The sequence below is a fragment of the Arachis ipaensis genome, chromosome B3 (assembly GCF_059453495.1).
Source record: "Arachis ipaensis isolate K30076 ecotype BB chromosome B3, ASM5945349v1, whole genome shotgun sequence".
NCBI classification, from domain to species: Eukaryota; Viridiplantae; Streptophyta; class Magnoliopsida; order Fabales; family Fabaceae; genus Arachis; species Arachis ipaensis.
Genome location: NC_142438.1, coordinates 102896948 through 102920315, shown reverse-complemented (window position 1 = coordinate 102920315; position 23368 = coordinate 102896948). Strand labels below are relative to the sequence as shown.

Here is a 23368-nt window from a genome sequence, read left to right as displayed (position 1 = left end):
ATGGAGGAACCATCACAAGAACAGAGGAAGGAAGTGAAGGCTTACACACCTCCTCTGCCATATCCTCAAAGACTACAAAAAGAACTCAAGGATCAACAATTCCCTAAGTTCCTTAAGGTCTTCAAGAAGCTGGAGATTAATATCCCACTTGCTGAAGCATTAGAGCAGATACCTCTATATGCAAAGTTCCTGAAGGAGCTCATCAACAAAAAGAGAAGTTGGCATGAGAAAGAAACCGTCATGCTCACTGAAGAATGTAATGCAGTAATTCAAAGGGGTATTCCACCAAAGCTTAAAAATCCAGGGAGTTTTGTAGTTTCATGCACCATAGGCAAGATGACATTAGAGAAAACTCTCTGCGATCTAGGTTCTAGTATCAACTTGATGCCCCTCTCAATGATGAGAAAGCTTGCCATAGAAGAAATCAAACCTACCAGGATGTCACTTGTAATGGCCGATAGATCAATCAAGGCACCCAATGGAATTATGGAAAATCTATTAGTGAAGGTTGGAAAGTTTATCTTCCCTGCAGACTTTGTGATATTGGACACAAAAGAGGAAGAAAACAACTCAATTATCTTGGAAAGACCATTCTTAGCCACAGCAGGAGCTATTATTGATGTAGAAAAGGGAGAAATGATCTTCAGGGTGCACAATGAGCAAATGGTCATCAATGTTTTCAAATCAATACAACATCCCCCTGAGCAAGAGAATTACATGAGAGTGGATATGATAGAAGGTTTGGTGGAAGAAATGTTGGAAGCCAATTATCATGAGCAGGAAGAAGAAGGAGAACGAGATCAAGAGACAATAGAAAAACAAGTAGCTGCAATTACCATTGAGAAAGAAGTGGAACAAGACAAGACAGAGGAGGTTCCAAAACAAGAATTAAAGCCTCTACCTATTCATCTCAAGTATGCATTTCTTGGAGGAGGAGAGACTCTGCCAGTAATCATCAATTCCTCCTTAAGCATGGAAGAAGAGGCAAACCTGGTTGAAATATTGAAAGCTCACAAGATAGCTTTAGGGTGGACAATTGATGATGTCAAAGGCATAAGCCCTGCCATCTACATGCACAAAATCTTGCTAGAAGAGGATTCAAGACCTGTAGTACAACCTCAAAGAAGACTCAACCCAACTATGAGGGAGGTAGTTCAAAAGGAAGTAATGAAGCTATGGATTGTTGGAATTATATACCCAATCTCTGATAGCTCATGGGTGAGTGATAAACCATTATTTCATGGTTTATATTGTGTTTAATTGTGTAGTTTTATCAAATATTTACCCACTTATTCATTAAATAAGCATGCATTTATAATTCCTTCCTAAAAATACTTTATGGTTGAAAACTTGCTTCCTAGAGACTTTTAATTTTGTATTTTAATTCTCCTTTATTCCATTCGATACCGTGATCTGTGTGTTAAGTATTTTAGGCTTTATAGGGCATGAATGACTTGGACATTGGAAAGGAAGCTTGCAAAAATGGAAGGAACACAAGAAATTAAGGAGATGACCAGCGAGAAGTGACGCGGGCGCATGACTTACGCGACCGCGCGATATAGAGGAAATTGCAGTGACGCGGATGCATGGCTCACGCGACCGCGCGGATTGGAAACTGCACCAGTGACGCGAAGGCGTGGACGACGCACACGCGTGGCAAGGCAAAATGCTGGATGACGTGAACGCCTGGATGACGCGATCGCGTGACATGGGCGATCTGCAGAATCTGCAGAATTCGCTGGGGGCGATTTTGGGCCCTGTTTTGACCCAATTTTTGGTCCAGAAAAGTAGATTAGAGCCAGGGAACATGCAGAGACAGAAGACAACATTCATTCTAGATAGTTTTTGTTTTTAGATCTGATTTTACCTCTCCTCTAGGTTTTCTCTCTACACATTGATAGTTTTTAGGATTCGTTTTTATTGCTTTTTGGATTGGGACATTGAGAAGAGTTATTACCTCCGTCAAGACTTCGTCATTCTAGTTTGTTTCCTTACTTGTCACTTACTCTTTCATGTTCTTTATTTACTCAGATTTACTCTTGGATTATTTCTAGAATTTATTTATACAAGAATTATTTTTATTTTTAATTGATCCTTTTGATTATTATTTATTATGTCTTTCAGTATTTCTCTTCCTTATTTTGTGAATTTTACATTCATAATGAGCGAGTAGTTCCATAACTTGATTGGGGGATGATTGAAAGGAAACCTTGAGTTGGGTTACTCAAGAGAAAAATTGTAATTGGATTTATTGTTGGATCGCCCTCTAATCATTGACACTAATCCTTCTCAAGGGAGAGGATTAGGACTTGTGATTAGAAATAGCTTTCCAACTTGCTTGACCCTCCTCTACCTAGTAAAGGGTAACTAAGCAGAACAACCTTCAATTATCAATTAATCTTGATAGTACTCCAACAAGAATAGGGCTTCCAACTAATCTACTCCCAGTCAAGATTTTTATTTAAAATTACATAAATTCTCTAATTTAATTTCCTGTTTATCAACTCAAACCATTTTTGAAAACGTCTGATTAATAAAGTAGCACATCTTTCTGCAACTCGTTGGGAGATGACCTGGGATTCATACTCCCAGTATTTTGATTTTAATTTTAATTTTATGACAACCCTTCTAAATTGATAAGTGGATTTTTGGTTGGTTAAGAACTGTACTTGCAACGTATCTCTTATAATAATTTCTTAACTCTCCAATTTCTGCCACGTCAATTTTTGGCACCGTTGCCTGGGAGTTGCAATAGAGTGCTAATTTATTGATTGGAATTTATTTATTTACATTTTATTTTATTTTTGCTACTATGAGCTACATGTTTCCTTCGTTAAATGACGCGTTCACTTCCTGATCCAAGCATGCCAGTATTTGATCCTGAGATTGAAAGAACTATCTCACGAATAAGGCAAGCTCGGCGTCGGTTAGCTCTCTCTGAGGGTGAATCTGAAACGTCACTTGAGGAAGAAACAAGCTCCCTTTCTGTTGATTCGGTTGATTTACGTGTAGGTGACATGGCAGCACCTAGGAGAATTACTATCCAGGAGACTGGAGCCCCTGATTTCACAACAAAACATTTTCAAGCGCATCACCCAGCAGTGGCTACAGACTTTGAAATAAATACTGCACTGCTCAACTTGATGCCTAAGTTTCATGGCTTACCTACTCAAGAGCCTATCAAGCACCTGAGAGATTTTCAAGCAGCCTATTCTACTGTCAGGCGTGATGGTGCAGATGAAACTTTTATTTTGTTGAAAGCTTTTCCGTTCTCTCTTGAGGAAAAGGCGAGAGAGTGGTACTACACTCAACCCGCAGCAACTGTTTCTGACTGGGATACGCTTAGAAGAGAATTTTTGGAAAAATTCTTCCTAGCTGAAGTTACTAACAAACTGAGGAAAGACATTTCCATAATTGTTCAGGACGAATCCGAGACTCTCTATGAATATTGGGAGCACTTCAACAATCTTCTGGAAGCATGCCCCCACCATATGATTGACAAGATAGTGTTACTCGGCTACGTCACACAGGGCATGAGGCCCCAAGATAAGACCACATTGGAAAGTGCTAGCAATGGGTCTATGAAAAAGTACAAGACCACTGATGAGGCATGGCAATTGATCAGCGACTTAGCTGAATCTACTTGAAATCACAGGTAGAAACAAGGCCGTTCAAAAGCTGTTGCAGAAGTATCCTCTAGCAGAGAGACTACTGCTCTAACTCAAAGTATCTATGAAATGACCAACTTACTGAAGCAGATGCAATTGAATCAACAACAAGTTCAGCAAGCTCAACCTTCTCCACCACAGCAAAGCCAACAGTTAGTCCCACAGAGAATTTGTGCAATCTGTGCTGATTATAGCCATTATACTGATGAATGTCCGCAGCTCCAGCAGGAAGACAACACCCTGGCAGCCACTCATAACTTCTATGACCGTCCCAACCAAGGGTACAATCAAGGTGGCAGTTACAGCCATGGATGGCAGGACAATTCTAACCAGAATTGGAGGGACAACAATAACAGAGGAGGCAGAGACAATCAGGGAAATCAGAGGTGGAATAATAACAACAACAGGCAGCAGAACCAGAACCAGCCTTACAGAGCACCTCACCTGAGGCAATTCCAAGGATCACAGCACAACCAACAGCAAACCTCTCAGATCACTTGTCCTTCTTCATCTTCTAATGATGAGTTACTACAATCTATTGATTGGAGACAACAGGCCATGGAAAATAACCTTACTTCTACTCTAAATGGTCTGAACTCTACCTTGCAAGCTCTTGTCTCACAGATTGGATCAATGAATAACTCCAATAACCATCCTTTGAGCTCCAGTGGAATCCCCTCTCAACCATTACCCAATCCAAAGGGTGGCATTAATGCCATCACCCTAAGGTCTGGAACCACATTGCAACAGACGAATCAGGAGGAGCCAAGCCCACCAGAACACGCCTTAGCTGAAGAGGTAGTGGAAATAGTAGATGTTGAGGAGGAAGAGGACATACAGGACATGGCTGCAGAAGAAGAAGCTCAATCACAGGAAGAACCACCAAAGAGCACAGACACTGCAGAAAATGCCATTCCTATTCCATTCCCACAACTTGCAAGGAAGCCCAGGAAGCAGTTGGAACCTGATCCCAAAATGGTAGAAATATTCAAAAAGGTTGAGGTAACTGTTCCCCTTTTTGATGTCATTCAATAGGTACCTAAATATGCAAAGTTTCTAAAGATTTATGTATACATAAAGACAAAATTAATGAATTAGAAACAATTCCTTTAGGTAGTTCTATATCTGCTTTAATGGGAGGTATACCTGAAAAGTGTAGTGATCCAGGTCCATGTATGGTTAATTGTACTATTGGTGGTGTGGTATTTTCTGACTACATGTGTGATTTGGGAGCATGTGTGAGTATAATGCCTTTGTCTATATATGATATTTTGAGGCTCCCTCCCTTAAAAAGATCGGCAGCTCGTTTTGTGTTAGCAGATAAAAGCATTATTACAGTGGCTGGAGTTGCTGAAGATGTATTAGTGGGCATTAAGGGGCTCACATTTTCCATTGATTTTTATATCCTGGAGATGCCCCAAAACGACTCAGAGAAGCCATCATCAATTCTACTCGGAAGACCATTCCTGAAGACCTCAAAGTTCAAATTGGATGCTTTTTCAAGAACATACTCTTTTGAAATAGACGGCCGAGTAGTAAGCTTCAATCTAAATGGAATTATGAAGCACCCTTCAGAAGATCATTCTATCCTCTAGTGTGACATCATAGATGAAACCGTAGCTGAAATTCACCAAGAGGAGTTAGAAGAGAAGTACATATGACAAGGTCCGAGTGTGGGGACACTTTTCTGAGGACCATGAAAGTACTTCACCATTGTCACCAACTCCAGACAATCCAGAGCCTAGCCATGAGCCTAAGTTAGAATTAAAACCCCTCCCTCCACACCTTAAATATGCTTACCTTGAGGACAAGCAGAAGTTTCCAGTTATCATTGCACGGGAACTCACTTCTCAACAAGAAGAGCAGTTACTTAGTGTGCTGAGGAGGCACAAGAAGGCAATTGGGTGGAGTTTGGCAGACATAGTAGGCATCAACCCTTAAGTTTGTGAGCACAGAATATTTTTAGAAGAGGGAGCTAGGCCTGTTTGTCAACCCCAGAGAAGACTGAATCCCACTATCTTAGAGGTTGTCAAAAAGGAAGTGACCAGACTACTAGAGGCGGATATCATCTATCCCATCTCAGACAGTGAATGGGTAAGCCCAGTACAAGTGGTGCCCAAGAAGTCTGGAGTCACTACAGTGAGAAATGAGCATGGAGAGCTCATTGCAACCAGAGTACAGAACGCCTGGAGGGTCTGCATTGATTACAGGCGCCTAAACCAGGCCACCCGTAAGGATCACTATCCTCTTCTATTCATTGATCAAATACTGGATCGCCTGTCAGGTAAATCGCATTATTGCTTTTTAGATGGTTACACAGGTTATTTCCAGATTCATATAGCTCCTGAAGATCAGGAAAAGACTACTTTTATATGTCCTTTTGGGATTTATGCTTACAAGAGGATGCCCTTTGGCTTGTGCAATGCACCAGCTACTTTCCAAAGGTGCATGATGAGTCTTTTCTATGATCTTATTGAGGACTGTATGGAGGTTTTTATGGATGATTTTAGTGTTTAGGGTAATTCTTTTATCCTTTTCTTAGATAGTTTATCTAGAGTTTTAGATAGATGTGTCCGTACAAACCTTGTATTGAATTTTGAAAAATGTCACTTTATGGTTAAACAAGGTATTGTACTAGGACATGTTGTGTCTAATACTGGCATTTCTGTAGATCCAGCAAAGGTGGATGTTATTTCTAGTTTGCCTTACCCCTCCTCTGTGAGGGAAGTCCGTTCATTCCTTGGCCATGCAGGATTTTACCGGAGGTTCATTAAGGACTTTAGTAAGGTAGCACTTCCCTTATCCAGATTACTGTAGAAAGATATTGAGTTCGAGTTCAGTGAGGATTGCAAACAAGTGTTTGATAAGCTGAAGACTGCCCTGACTCAAGCTCCAATTGTGAGAGGACCTGACTGGAGCCAGCCATTTGAGATCATGTGCGATGCTTCCAACCATGCAGTAGGAGCAGCGCTGGCCCAGCGTGAAGGTAAGGACCCCTTTGTAATTGCTTATGCGTCTAAGACCTTAGATGCCGCTCAGTCTAATTACACTACTGCTGAGAAAGAGCTTCTTGCTATTGTTTTTGCTCTGGATAAATTCCGAGCCTATTTACTTGGTACTAAAGTAGTAGTGTATTCAGACCACACAGCTCTAAAGTATTTATTAGCTAAAAAGGAATCCAAACCAAGGCTTATACGTTGGATACTGCTACTACAAGAATTTGATTTAGAAATAAAGGATAGGAGTGGAAACTAGAACTTAGTGGCAGACCACTTGAGTCACCTTGAGCACATTAAGGATGACTCCACTCCTATAACTGATAATTTCCCTTTTGATAACCTACAAGCAGTATCTGAAGTAGTCCCTTGGTATGCACCTGTAGCTAATTATCTAGTTAGCTGCACTTTTTCTCCAAACTTTACTAAGCATCAAAGAGACAAGTTGAAAAGTGAGTCTAAATATTATATATGGGATGACCCATATTTATGGAGATGTGGCGCTGACCAGGTAATTAGAAGGTGTGTACCTTAATCAGAATTCCAGTCCATCTTAGAGGCTTGTCACTCATCTGAGAGTGGAGGACATTTTGGCCCTCAAAGAACAGCTAGAAAAATCTTAGACTGTGGATTCTGGTGGTCTAACCTTTTTAGAGACGCTGCTGAATTTTGTAAATCTTGTTTCCCATGCCAAAAATTTGGTAATATATCCAAGAAGGATGAGATGCCTCAACAAATTATACTTTTCTGTGAAATTTTTTATGTTTGGGGCATTGACTTCATGGGTCCATTTCCAAATTCTAATGGTTATTTTTATATATTATTAGCTGTAGATTATGTTTTCAAATGGGTGAAAGCAATTCCTACCCGCACTGATGATGCTAACACTGTTGTTTCCTTTGTGAGAAACCACATTATTTGTCGCTTTGGATCACCACGAGCAATCGTGAGCGATCAAGGCACCCATTTTTGTAACAGGAGACTAACAGGATTACTGAAGAAGCATGAGATAATTCATAAAGTAGCAACAGCCTACCATCCTCAGACTAATGGGCAAGCCAAGGTGTCTAACAGAGAGATAAAGTGTATATTACAGAAGATAGTCAAACCTCATAGAAGAGACTGGAGCACCAGGCTACAAGATGCACTTTGGGCATATAGAACAGCATACAAGACACCCATTGGGATGAGTCCCTTCCGCTTAGTTTATGGAAAAGCCTGTCATCTCCCAGTTGAAGTAGAACATAAAGCCTTTTGGGCAGTAAAAGAGTGCAACATGGGATTTGAGAAAGCCGGAGCTGAAAGGAAGTTGCAACTGCAAGAATTGGAAAGCCTTCGCCTGGAAGCTTATGAGAACTCAAGACTGTACAAGGAAAAGATGAAGGCTGTACATGATCAGCACATCAAGAGGAAAGAGTTCCAACCTGGGGACTTAGTCCTCCTTTACAAATCCAGACTAAGGCTCATGCCAGGCAAGTTGAGATGAAGATGGGAAGGTCCATATCGAGTAGAGAAGGCTGAGCCATACGGAGTTTTTCACCTAAGTCACCCTTCAAGCTCTGAACTCATCAAAGTTAATGGGCATCGTTTGAAGCTATATCATGGTGAGAAGGTGATGAAAAACAAGGAGCTAGAAATCTTCCTCTTGGAAGATCCACTCACAGCAGAAGACTAAGCTAATGGAGTGTCCAACTTACGGACGTTAAAGCAAAGTGCTAGGTGGGAGACAACCCACCATGGTATGATCGTTCCTTTCTTTATTATTAGTTTTCTTTTTCAATAACTCTTCTCATTATTAGCACATTTAGTTTGCATCTGCATTTGTATATTTTTATTAAAAAAAAAAGAAGAAGAGAGGGAGAGCCGCGACGCGACAGCGTCGCCGACGCGTCCGCGTCGTAGGTGGCTCAGTGAGAATAAGAAATCAAACAGAAAGTCACGCGGGAGCGTGGCTGGAGGCGTGCCTTTGGCACAAATCACCCCACGCGATCGCGTCACTAACGCATCCACGTCACATGGGAAACATGCCTCCCACGCGTCCACGTCACCCACGCGGACGCGTAACCTGGAAATCGATGTAAGAGTGGGTACACGACCGAAAGTTGTGCTAGAGTGGTGCTGGACTGATGCTGAACGCACAAGCCTTACCACGCGGACGCATGACTTACCCGTCCGCGTCATATCCCTATAATGGCCACTCACGCGATCGCGTCGACCACGCGACCGCGTCACCCTGGATTTTGGCAATACAAAGTTTTGAACAAAGAGTTGTGCGAGCGCGAGGCTGCCCTTGCACCAGTAGCACAAAACGTGTCACGCGTCCGCGTGACCGATGCGACTGCGTCGATTAATTTAAGCGCAAGTCACGCAAACGCGTCCCCCGTGCGTCCGCGTCGCTTGCGACACACAGCTTATCCTAATTTGCCAAATATCTTATCTTTCTTATCCCCAAATCCTACTTTTTCTTTTCCCTCCTCATTATTTTCTTCCCCTTTCTTCCTTCTTCCTTCCTTCTCACTTTCTACTTTCTCTCTCTCTCATCACCATTAACAAGGTTTTTCTTTTCTTCCCCCCTCCTTACTTTTCTATTCTTCTTAATTTATGTTCTCTTCTTCTTTTCTTTTTCTTTTTATTTTCATTATTCATGTTTTCTTTTTCTTTCTTTTTCTCTTTTAATTGGTGTTAGATATTTAGTAAGGGTCGTTAATATTCCTTATGTTTGCTTGTGGATTGTTGCAACATTGTTTGGAAATTATATATCAATTTTTAAAGGGTTGCTTGCATGTTCAATTTCTTATTTTGAATAGCTTACCTACCATGCATGCTATGTGTTTGTGAAAAAGCCCATATGGCATTGTGCACTATTTTTGAATCCTTTTATTTTCCTACTCTAAATGCTTGCTTTTCACAAAACCCTTTTTCGTATCATATTAATTTAATATAATTGTCATTACAAACAGATTGTTAGTATGAAAGACTTGGTAATCTAACTTGGACATTGAATGCTTGATCTATGCTACTCATGCCTTTGCCTGCATGCCAATAAACACCTTGCATTTAATTGTCCTCATATGCTCTCGTTATATTTCCATTGTTGATTTTCCACATGTTGTCATGACCATGTGTTAACATCATTCATTTTTTTTAATGTGCATTGATTACCACCTTTCCCGTTCTCTTCCTTGCTCTATCCCTTGACATTTTGACATACTTTCTCTTTTCTCCCTTTCAGGATGGCCACCAAGAAAGGCAAGGAGAAAGCTGCTCCCAAATCAACAGCAAGGATAGGAACAGAACGAGCATTAGTGATAGAGCCTTCTTCGACTACGGTTAAACCCTCAACAAAAAGAATTAAGAGGATTATAAAGGTTGATGATAAAGAAAAAGCCTTCCCAGCAAAGAACACTGCGCGATTTACCAATCGCTATTGTGAGCAGATGTTCCCCATCCTGGTAGAAAGGAGTTACAACAACGAATACCTTCTTATCCTCCCAAACCATATTGCTGCATTTGTTGAGCCACAAATTGCGCAAAGACAATGGGGCTTCCTACAGAGACAGCCACGGCAGGTCAATCTTTCCTGGATTGTTGAGTTCTACTCCAACTTCCACCTGCCGACCCTGCAGTCTGTCTATGTCTGTCAGAAGCAAATCCCCATCACAGAAGAGGCCATTCAACGAGCTTTAGATCTTCCCCCTACTCCAGAAGGACTGGACGCATTTCAAGAAGCCGCACTCAAGCGCCAGATGTACCAATTTGACTGGGACGCTGTTCTCAGAGTTATCGCACTACCTGACAGCAGATGGATCTACGGATACCATCGTTCCCGTCCTAAGGGAATATCGGCTTCCGCACTCACCTTAGAGGCTTGAGTATGGGCACAGATTATGTCCCATTACGTCTTTCCGAGCACCCACGAGTCCTCCTTCACTATAGACATGGCCGTTCTACTATGGTGCATCCTTACCGACTAGCCTCTGAACCTACCAAGACACATCCAGAGTGCTATGGGACACGTACAAATTGCAGACAACTTACCTTTTCCTGTCTTGGTCTCAGATCTTGTCTCAGCAGCCGAAGTCTCCTACAGAGCTGGGGACACCAAAGCCATGCTCCCACGGGATGATCAGTATGTCCCTAACGGGAAATATATCAGACCTTCAGCAGCCACTACAAGCCCGCCTACTGAACCGGCTGAAGAGATTCCTCCTTCAACACCACAAGCACCTATAACAAATCAACTGCTCCATCAGATACTTGAAAGGTTGGTTCGGCAGGAACACAAAGCAAAGCTTAGAGAGCGTCGTAACAAGCGCCGATTCACATACCTCAAGGAGCTACTTAAGAGAAAATACAGAGACTCAGACACCCCGAACTCCACTTCCTTTACCAGCACAGGGGAGCCATGACGGTCCCGACTGTGGAGATACTACTGCCAGCCCACCTTTGTTCCTGACAGATGGCACCGAGGACGGTACAAAGCCTTAAGTGTGGGGAGGTCGATCAGTACCTGACTTCCGGAGGTAATTTCTCTTCCCTAACACCAATAAAATAGGATATTTAGTTAGTTTTTCTTTTGTAGAATAGGATAAATTGCATAGTAATAGATTAGTTGCATGCATGTTCTGCTTGATTAAAAAGACAATAAGTTTCTTCTAAGACCCTATTTTTAGAACAAAATTTCACTAATCTTAAATAAAACTTTTATGTTAAATCTGCTTGAAGTTGTATTTGGAACATGGTTTTTGAGCTAAAGAACACACAACCTATGAGATTTGAGCCTTTATACATGGTTACATTATTTAACCATAATTATTTTATTCTTGTGTGTTTACTTCTCTTTGATTGTAATTTATATTTTGTTTCATCCTATATGTCCAATGTTCAATATATTTATATGCTTGCATATAATTGAGGCCATTATTTGTGTAGCTCACTTATCCAAATTAAGCCTACCCTTGCAATTACCTTTGTTAGCCACTTTGAGCCTTTAAATCCCATTTGTTCTTTATTTTACCACATTACTAGCCTTAAGCGGAAAAACAATTATATATCCCAATTGAATCTTTGGTTAGCTTAAGATAGAATTATATGTTAATTAAGTATAGGAAAATTGTGGGAACAAAAGATAATAAGGGAATGTGTCATAATGATATAATGGAAATTTGGGTACCTACTCATGTGAAACTATAAGAATCAAAAATCTATGTGCATTGATAAGCTATGTTTATTTTTATATTTATGTTAAAAAAAATCCAAAAATCCAAAAATATTCAATAATTAAATAAGGGGACAAAATTATCCCAATGTTAAGTTAAGAATTCAAAGATCAATGTATGTATGATAAAATTAAATTAAAAGTTGATACATAAGTAATGAATGTGAGAGAGAAATTTTGGGTAGCTAGGTATGAAATTTAAGTTATAAAGAATATATATGTGTTAGGTGAAAGCTTGGGCTGATTAAAGATTCAATTTATAAACTTACTTAGCCATATATGTACCCTTACCCATACCTTGGCCCCATTACAACCTTGAAAAGACCTCATGATGTTTGCATTAGTATATTAATTGTTGTTGATTGGTTAGGTGAAGAACAAAAGTTAGAAAGCATGATTAGAGAAGGATAGAGTGATTACCCTATACACTAGAGAGATTAGAGCATACATACATCATCAGTGAAGGGTTCAATGCTTAAATTCTATGTTCCCTGCTTTCATGAGCTACCTTCTTGTATTTTTATCTGTTCTTACTATATAAGAATTGAATTAGTGGAATTTGATTTGTGATTGTCTTGAAGAGCTTATTTACTTTTGACCAAGTGGACTAAAATCATATAGTTGCATTCACATATATAGGTTGCATTGCATTGCATGAGTTTTACATGTTCCTACTCATTTATTTTATCTCCTTCAACTAAGCATGAGGACATGCCAATATCTAAGTGTGGGGAGGTTGATAAACCATTATTTTATGGTTTATATTGTGTTTAATTGTGTGGTTTTATCAAATCTTTACCCATTTATTCATTAAATAAGCATGCATTTATAATTCCTTCCTAAAAATACTTTATGGTTGAAAACTTGCTTCCTAGAGACTTTTAATTTTGTATTTTAATTCTCCTTTATTCCATTTGATGTCGTGATCTGTGTGTTAAGTATTTTAGGCTTTATAGGGCATGAATGACTTGGAGATTGGAAAGGAAGCTTGCAAAAACAGAAGGAACACAAGAAATTAAGGAGATGACCAGCGAGAAGTGACACGAGCGCATGGCTCACGCGATCGCGCGATATAGAGGAAATTGCAGTGACGCGGACGCATGGCTCACGCGACCGCGTGGATTGAAAACTGCACCAGTGACGCGAAGACGTGGACGACGCGCACGCGTGGCAAGGCAAAACGCTGGATGATGCGAATGCTTGGATGACGCAATCGCGTGACATGCGCGATCTGCAGAATCTGCAGAATTCGCTAGGGCAGTTTTGGGCCCTGTTTTGACCCAATTTTCGGCCCAGAAAAGCATATTAGAGCCAGGGAACATGCAGAGACAGAAGACAACATTCATTCTAGATAGTTTTAGTTTTTAGATCTGATTTTACCTCTCCTCTAGGTTTTCTCTCTACACATTGATAGTTTTTAGGATTCGTTTTTATTGCTTTTTGGATTGGGACATTGAGAAGAGTTATTACCTCCGTCAAGACTTCGTCATTCTAGTTTGTTTCCTTACTTGTCACTTACTCTTTCATGTTCTTTATTTACTCAGAGTTACTCTTGGATTATTTCTAGAATTTATTTATACAAGAATTATTTTTATTTTTAATTGATCCTTTTGATTATTATTTATTATGTCTTTCAGTATTTCTCTTCCTTATTTTGTGAATTTTACATTCATAATGAGCGAGTAGTTCCATAACTTGATTGGGGGATGATTGAAAGGAAACCTTGAGTTGGGTTACTCAAGAGAAAAATTATAATTGGGTTTATTGTTGGATCGCCCTCTAATCATTGACACTAGTCCTTCTCAAGGGAGAGGATTAGGACTTGTGATTAGAAATAGCTTTCCAACTTGCTTGACTTTCCTCTACCTAGTAAAGGGTAACTAAGCAGAACAACCTTCAATTATCAATTAATCTTGAGAGTACTCCAACAAGAATAGGGCTTCCAACTAATCTACTCCCAGTCAAAAATTTTATTTAAAATTACATAAATTCTCTAATTTAATTTCCTGTTTATCAACTCAAACCATTTTTGAAAACGTCTGATTAATAAAGTAGCACATCTTTCTGCAACTCGTTGGGAGATGACCTGGGATTCATACTCCCAGTATTTTGATTTTAATTTTAATTTTGTGACAACCCTTCTAAATTGATAAGTGGATTTTCGGTTGGTTAAGAACTGTACTTGCAACGTATCTCTTATAATAATTTCTTAACTCGCCAATTTCTGCCACGTCGGTGAGCCCAGTCCAGGTTGTGCCAAAGAAGGGGGGATGACAATGATCTCCAATGAGAAGAATGAGTTGATCCCTACAAGGACAATGACTGGTTGGAGGATGTGCATAGAGTATAGGAGACTGAATGAGGCTACAAGGAAAGATCACTTTCCTCTCCCTTTCATTGATCAAATGCTGGAGAGATTGGCTGGCCATGCTTATTATTGCTTCCTGGATGGGTATTCTGGGTATAATCAGAAAATGGTGGACCCCAAGGACCAAGAAAAGACCTCCTTCACATGTCCATTTGGAGTTTTCTCCTATAGAAGGATGCGATTTGGGCTATGCAATGCCCCAGCTATCTTTCAAAGGTGTATGCTTTCCATCTTCTCAAATATGGTTGAAAAATTCCTAGAGGTCTTCATGGATAATTTCTCTATTTTTGGAAACTCTTTTAAAATTTTTTTGCAACATCTAACTCTTGTATTGAAACGATGCCAAGAAACAAACTTAGTCTTAAATTGGGAAAAATGCCATTTCTTGGTACCAGAGGGTATTGTTCTTGGGCATAAAGTTTCAAACAAGGGTATAGAAGTTGATAGAGCTAAAATAGAAATCATTGAAAAACTCCCTGTACCTGTCAATGTAAAAGCAGTGAGAAGTTTGATAAACCACTATTTTATGATTTATATTGTGTTTAATTGTGTGATTTTATCATGATCCTTAACCACTTATTCATTAAATTAGCATGCATTTAGATTTCCTTCCTGAATTTATTACATGTTTGAAAACTGCTTCCTAGAGACTTTAACTATTTATTTTTAATTCGCCTTTATTCCATTCGATGCCGTGATCTGTGTGTTGAGTGTTTCAGACTTTACAGGGCATAAATGAGTTGGAGATTGGAAAGGAAGCTAGCAAAAATGGAAGGAACACAAGAATTTGAGGAGGTAACCAGCGAGAAGTGACGCGGTCGCATGGCTCACGCGACCGCGCGAAGGCAAGCAAATCGTAGTGACGCGGCCGAATGGCTCACGCGGCCGCGTGGATTGGAAAAACTCAGGCGACGCGGTAGCGTGGACGACGTGAACGCGTGGCGAGAAAAAGCGCGAATGACGCGTCCGCATGGATGATGCGGTCGCGTGACATGTGCGATCTGCATAATCCGCAGAATTCGTTGGGGGCAATTTTGGACCCTATCTCGACCCAGTTTTCAGCCCGGAACAGCAGACTAGAGTCAGAGAACATGCAGAAATAAATAACACATTCATTAGAGACAATTGGGAGATCTAGTTTTTACTCTCTTAGGTTTTTCTCTCTAGGTTTTAGAATTTTAATTTTCAATTGGTCTTAACATTGGAACATTGAGAAGAGTTATTTCCTCATCAAGACTTCGTCATTCTAGTTCGTTTTCTCAACTTGGTTTTATTCTTCCATGTTCTTTGTTTTGTTCAATTTTGTTATTTGAATACTTTTATGATTAATTAATGCAAGGATTATTTCTTTTTAATTCAATTTCAATTCCAATAATCATGTCTTCTTTTAATCCCCTTTCATGTGTTATGGATTTATTATTTACAATGCGTGAGTAGTTTCTTTACTTGATGGGGAGTTAATTAAAAAGGAACTCTTGAGTTGGAAGGATTGAAAGAAAAATTGTAATTGGGTTAATTGTTGGATTGTTATCCTGTTACCAACGCCAATCCCTTTGAACTAAGTGGGTTGCAACTTGTGAACAGACCTGGCATTCCAACTTGTTTGACTTTCCCTTACATAGTAAAGGATAACCAAACAGAGCAACCATTAATTATAAATCAATCTTAAAATCATTCCATCAATAGTAGAAATTCCAACTAATCAACTCCCAGTCAAGGCTTTTATTCATATTATTTAAATTTCCTCAATTTACATTCCAATTTACTTAGCTCAACTTCTTGGAACATCTGATTAATAAGATAGCACACTTTTCTGCAACTCGTTGGGAGACGACCTGGGACTTAAAACTCCCAGTAATTTTTAATTTAACTCTCTGTGACATATTTCTAAATTGATAGGTAGATTTTCGGTGAGTTAAGAACTATACTTGCAACGTAACCATTTTAATAATTTTTAATTCACCAGCTTCTGCGTCTCATCAATTTTTGGCGCCGTTGCCGAGGAGTTGCAATAGAGTGCTAATTTTATTAATTAGAATTTATTTATTTGCATTTTATTTTATTTTGCTACTATGAGCTGCATGTTTCTTCCGTCAAATGACGCGTTCACTTCCTGATCCGCGCTTGCTAATATTCGATCCTGAAATTGAAAGGACAATTTCACGAATAAGGCGAGAACAGCGTCGGTTAGCCCGCTCTGAGGGCGGATCTGAAAGTGAATTTGAGGAAGAAACCAGCCCCCGTTCTACTGATTCGGTTGTTTTACGTGCAGAAAACATGACAGCTAGGAGAGTTACCATCCAGGAGGAAGGAGCCCCTGATTTTACAATGCAATCGTTTCAAGCGCATCATCTGGCGGTAGCTACAGATTTTGAAATAAAGCCCGCACTGCTAAATTTGATGCCCAAGTTTCATGGCCTACCTGCTCAAGAGCCTATCAAGCACTTGAGAGATTTCCAGGAAGCCTGTTCTACTGTCAGGTGTGATGGCACTGATGAAACTTCAATTCTGCTGAAAGCTTTTCCGTTTTCTCTTGAGGGAAAAGTAAGAGAGTGGTACTACACTCAGCCTCTAGCAAATGTATCCAACTGGGATACACTCAGAAAGGAGTTTCTGGAGAAATTCTTTCCATCTGAAGTTACTGATAAGCTAAGGAAGGATATCTCCACAATTGTTCAGGATGACAATGAGACTCTCTTTGAATACTGGGAGCGCTTCAATAATCTTCTGGAAGCATGCCCCCACCACATGATTGACAAGATCGTGCTACTCAGCTATATTACACAAGGTATGAGGCCCCAAGATAAGACCATACTGGAAAGTGCCAGTAATGGGTCTATGAAGAAGTACAAGACCACTGATGAAGCTCGGTAATTGATCAGTGATTTAGCTGAATCCACTAGGAACCACAGACAGAAGCAAGGCCGTTCAAAGGTTGTTGCAGAAGTATCTTCTAGCAGAGAGACTGCTGCTCTAACTCAAAGCATCTGTGAAATGACCAACTTGCTGAAGCAAATGCAGTTGAATCAACAAGCTCAGCAAGCTCAACCTCCACCACAGCAAAACCAATAACTAGTCCCACAAAGAATTTGCAGAATCTGTGCTGATTATAGCCATTACACTGATGAATGCCCGCAGCTCCAACAAGAAGACAACATGGTGGCATCCACTCACAACTTCTATGACCGCCCCAACCAAGGGTACAATCAAAGTGGAAATAATAACCATGGATGGCAGGACAATTCAAACCAGAATTGGAGGGACAACAATAACAGGGGAGGCAGAGATAATCAGGAAAATCAGAAGTAGAATAATAACAACAACAGGCAGCAAAATCAACCTTACAGAGCACCTCACCTAAGGCAGAACCAAGGACCACAGAACAATCAGTAGCAGACCTCTCAATTTACTCATTCTTCTTTGTCTTCTACTAAAGATCTACTACAATCTCTTGAGAAAAGACAACAGACCATGAAAAGTAACATCATGAATAGTATTAACGCCAGTCTGAATGGTCTCACCTCTACTATGCAAGCTTTTATGACACAGCTTGGATCAGCACAAAATTCCAGTAACCAACCTTCAAGCACCACTGGAATCCCCTCTCAACCATTACCCAATTCAAAGGGAGGCATTAATGTTATCACCTTGAGGTCCGAAACCACACTGCAGGAGAGGATTTAGGAGGAACCAAGCTCACCAGAATACGCCTCAGCTGAAGAGGTGGTAGAAATCGAAGATGTTGAAGAGGAAGAGGATATACAGGACATAGTTGAAGAAGAGATAGCTTAACCACAGGAGGAAGCACCAAAAGGCGCAGGCACCACAGAAAACACTACTCCCATTCCATTTCCACAACTTGCAAGGAAGCCCAGGAAGCAGCTGGACCCCGATCCTAAAATGGTAGAGATATTCAAAAAGGTTGAGGTAACTGTTCCCCTTTTTGATGTTATTCAGCAAGTACCTAAATATGCAAAGTTTCTAAAAGACTTATGTATCCATAAAGACAAAATTAATGAATTAGAAACTATTCCTTTAGGTAGTTCTATATCTGCTTTAATGGGAGGATTACCTGAAAAATGTAGTGATCCAGGTCCTTGCATAGTTAGTTGTACTATTGGTGGTGTAGTAATTTATGATTGCATGTGTGATTTAGGAGCATGTGTCAGTATAATGCCTTTGTCTATATATGATGTTTTGAGGCTCCCTCCCTTAAAAAGGTCGGCAGCTCGTTTTGTGTTAGCAAATAAAAGCATTATTACAGTGGCTGGAGTTGCTGAAGATGTTTTGGTGAACATTAAAGGGCTCACATTTTCCACTGATTTTTATATCTTGGAGATGCCCCACAATGATTCAGATAAGCCATCATCAATCCTACTTGGAAGACCATTCCTGAAGACATCAAAATTCAAATTGGATGCTTTTTCAGGAACATACTCCTTTGAAATAGATGGCCGCATAGTAATCTTCAATCTGAATGGAGTCATTGACAACCCCCTAGAAGATCGTTCTATCTTCCAGTGTGATGTCATAGACGAAAGTGTGGCTGAAGTTCAAGAGGAAGAGTTTGAAGAGAGGCACACCGGACAAGGTCCAAGTGTGGGGACCCTCTTAACTGACAATGGGAGCACTTCGCCATTTTCACAAGCCCCAGATAATCCAGAGCCCGCCCATAATCAAAAGTTAGAATTAAAACCTCTCCCTCCACATCTCAAATATGCTTATCTTGAGGATGAGCAGAAGCTTCCGGTTATTATTGCAAGGAAACTGACTTCTCAACAAGAGCACTTACTTGATGTACTGAGGAAGCATAAGAAGGCAATTGGGTGGAGTTTGGCAGACATAGTGGGAATCAACCCTCAAGTATGCGAGCATAGAATATTTCTAGAAGAGGGAGCAAGACCTGTCCGTCAACCCCAAAGAAGATTGAATCCCACCATCTTGGAAGTTGTCAAAAAGGAAGTGACCAGACTATTGGAAGCAGGTATCATATATCCCATCTCAGACAGCGAATGGGTAAGCCCAGTACAAGTGGTGCCCAAGAAATCTGAAGTCACTACAGTGAAGAGTGAGCATGGAGAGCTCATAGCAACTAGAGTTCAGAATTCTTGGAGAGTCTGCATTGATTACAGGCGTCTCAACCAAGCTACCCGTAAGGATCACTACCCACTTCCATTCATTGATCAAATGCTGGATTGCCTGTCAGGTAAATCACATTATTGCTTTTTAGATGGTTACACAGGTTATTTCCGGATTCATATAGCTCCTGAGGATCAGGAAAAGACTATTTTTACATGTCCTTTTAGGACCTATGCTTATAAGAGAATGTCCTTTGGCTTGTGCAATGCACCAGCCACCTTCCAAAGGTGCATGATGAGTCTTTTTTCTGATCTTATTGAGGACTGTATGAAAGTTTTTATGGACAATTTTAGCATTTATGGTGATTCTTTTAGCCTTCACTTAGATGGATTATCTCGAGTATTAGATAGATATGTTAATACAAACCTTGTATTGAATTTCGAAAAATGCCACTTTATGGTAAAACAAGGGATTGTATTAGGACATGTGGTATCTAATAATGGCATTTCTGTAGACCCAGCAAAGGTGAATGTTATTTCTAGTTTACCTTACCCCTCTTCTGTGAGGGAAGTCCGTTCGTTCCTTGGCCATGCAGGTTTCTACCAGAGATTTATTAAGGACTTTAGTAAGGTGGCACTTCCCTTATCCAGATTACTGCAGAAGGATATTGAGTTCGAGTTTAGTAAGGATTTCAAACAAGCGTTTGATAAGCTGAAGACTGCTCTAACTCAAGCCCCAATTGTGAGAGGACCAGACTGGAGTCAGCCGTTTGAAATCATGTGCGATGCTTCCAACCATGCAGTAGGAGCAGCGCTGGCTCAGCGCGAAGGTAAGGATCCTTTTGTTATTACCTATGCGTCTAAGACTTTAGACACTGCCCAGTCCAATTATACTACTACTGAGAAAGAGCTCGCATATTTTTTTTTCAATGATTTAGATTTAGTTGAGAGGGAGATCTTCTCTCTCTCTCTCTCTTAGGATTTAGGATTTCTTCTTGTTTTAAGAGTGACTCTCAATCCAGGTTTTACGTTTCTTTGTTTTAGCTTCCTTTTACTTTTATTTATTCCAGCACTTGAATTGATCAGTGAATTTATGAATTTCTTCCATGTTACAGACTGTTATTTGAATTAATGATAATTGAGGTATTTTCAGTTTATGATTGTTCTCTTTGATTTAAGTTACCATTGCTTCCCATCTAAGGACATTTTTATTATTCCAGCAATTTTACTTTTTCCCCTTTTGGTCTTGGTTAAGAATTCAGTAACTCAACAGTTATTAAACTCAACATAACTGATAATCGTTATCTTGCTAATTGAGCTGGACTTAAGTAATCCCAACCTTTCCTTAGGAAATAAATAGGATTCAAAGGTCAATTTAATTAGTCCCTTGACTCTCCTTTGCTTTAGTAAAGGTTGACCAAGTGGAATTTAGATTCAACTTTCATTATAATTGAGAGAGATAACTAAGTTGGACATCTAATTTCTCTTACCTTGTCAAAAGTTTGCTTTACAGTATTTATTTATTTTAATTGCCATTTACTTTACTTGTCATTCAAATTACTTGCTTCTCACCTTTTAAACCCCGCTTACAACCTTTATAGCCAATAATAAGAACATACTTCCTCGCAGTTCCTTGAGAAGACAACCCGAGGTTTGAATACTCGGTTAACAATTTCTAAAGGGGTTTGTTACTTGTGACACCCAAAATGTTTGTACGAAGGGATTTTTGTCAGTTTAGAGATTATATCTACAACGCAACTGTTTCTATGAATCTCTCTACTGGTAAAAATCCTAACGTCAAAGTTTTCTTGGGCATGCTGGGTTTTATAGAAGATTCATCAAAGATTTTTCAAAAATAGCGAAACCATTAAGCAATTTGCTAGTAGTTGAAAATCCTTTCATTTTTTATGACAATTGTAAACATGCCTTTGAAACTTTAAAAAGAAAACTCACTACAGCACTAATCATCACACCTCCAGAATGGGGACTCCCCTTTGAACTAATGTGTGATGCAAGTGATGTTGCAATTGGTGCTATATTGGGGCAAAAGAAAGACAAGCTGCATCATATCATATACTATACCAATAAGGTGTTAAATGAGGCACAAAAGAATTATAAAACCACAGAGAAAGAGCTATTAGCCATTGTATATGCATTTGATAATTTTAGACAATACTTGATTGGTTCAAAAGTTATAGTGTATACTGATCATGCTGCTCTCAAGTATCTCATGTCTAAACAGGATGCAAAGCCTAGAATCATTAGGTGGGTGCTGCTGCTACAAGAATTTGACATTGAAGTGAGAGATAGGAAGGGGAGCGAGAATCAGGTGGCAGACCATTTGTCAAGAGTGCCCCAAGAGGCCAATCAAGATGTACCACAGCAAGTGAATGAAAAATTTCCTGATGAACATCTTTTCCATGTCCAACAAGCACCTTGGTTTGCTGACATAGCAAACTACAAAGTGGGAAGAAAAATCCCTCAAGAACTCTCCAAGCAACAAGTGAAAAAGCTACTCAATGAAGCCAAGAAGTTTTTGTGGGATGAACCATTTTTGTTCAAAAGATGTTCGGATGGAATGATTAGGAGGTGTGTCCCTGAAACTGAGATGAGAGACATATTGTGGCATTGCCACGGTTCAGCCTATGGTGGACACTTTGGACTAGAGAGAACAGCTGCCAAAGTGCTAGAAAGTGGATTCTATTGGCCAACTATATTCAAGGATGCCAAAGAGTTCGTTCATCAGTGTAATGAGTGCCAAAGAACTGGAGGACTATCATGAAGGAATGAGATGCCTCAAAATTTCATTCTTGAAGTGGAGCTATTTAATCTTTGGGGCATTGATTTCATGGGCCCTTTTCCTTCTTCCTACTCTTTCAAATACATCCTGGTAGCAGTAGAGTATGTCTCAAAATGGGTGGAAGCTATAGCCACAACCACATGTGATGCACAGATTGTCCTTCAATTCCTTAAGAAGCATATTTTTACTAGATATGGAGTGCCTAAGGGTCTTGTCAGTGATGGTGGCAGTTATTTTTACAATAAACATATGGAGAAACTACTTCAAAAATATGGGGAGATACATAAAGTAGCTACTCCATACCACCCACAGACCAATGGCCAGGCAGAGCTTGCAAATAGGGAGTTGAAGAGGATTTTGGAGAAGACAGTGGGAGCCACCAGAAAAGATTGGACTAGAAAGCCAGATGATGCTTTAGGGGCAAATAGAATAGCATTCAAAACTCCTATAGGAAGATCCCCATTTTAGCTAATTTATGGAAAATCATGCCACCTTCCTGTAGAGCTAGAACACAAAGCTTACTGGGCCACTAAGCTCGTAAATTTTGATCCTCAAGCAATAGGAAAAAAAAGGTTGTTGCAACTCAATGAGCTAGAAGAATTCAGATTGGAAGCTTATGAGAATGCAAAGATATACAAGGAAAGAGCTAAAAAGTGGTATGACAAGAAGATCTTGAAAAGAGAGTTCAAACCAGAACAGCAAGTACTCCTATATAATTCCAGGCTCAAGATTTTCCCAGGCAAACTCAAATCCAAATGGACTGGCCCCTACTTGGTGACAAAGGTTCTCCCTTATAGAAGCCTTGAATTGCTTGATGAAGCAACAAAGAACAATTTCACAGCAAATGGTCACAGGGCAAAGCATTACTTGGGAGGCCCTTGGGATGAAGAGAAGGAGGTTCAGGAGCTAAGTTGAGCAAAAATGAAGGATGTCAAGCTAGTGACATTAAAAGAGCGCTTGTTGGGAGGCAACCCAACCAGAGGTAGTTATTTTTTCCTAACTATTTCAATAAAAAGGTTAAGTACATTCATCCGTATTGTAAGGAGCTAAGTTTGGTGTTACACACCAAAACAATATAAGGGTGAATAAAAAATGCTAAGTTTGGTGTTCCACCAAAAATCTCAACTAAAACACATTTCAATCCTCTGCATAAATGGTTACTAGCTCTAAACAATCAGGAAACTTACTTAACCATTGTCTATTTTCTGGTTTTTATTAGTTCTACTACCTTTAGCAAAGG

The 23368-nt window shown here is 39.8% G+C and overlaps 1 protein-coding gene across 1 annotated transcript; it reads left to right on the top strand.

The window, feature by feature from the left end:
* LOC148571852 (uncharacterized) lies at positions 1-23043 on the top strand. The gene is made up of 4 exons (XM_088507326.1): positions 1-666; positions 781-1218; positions 21571-21917; positions 22851-23043. Exons 1-4 carry the CDS (start codon positions 1-3, stop codon positions 23041-23043), a joined length of 1644 nt encoding a protein of 547 aa, XP_088363452.1.
* Positions 23044-23368: the final 325 nt, after the last annotated feature.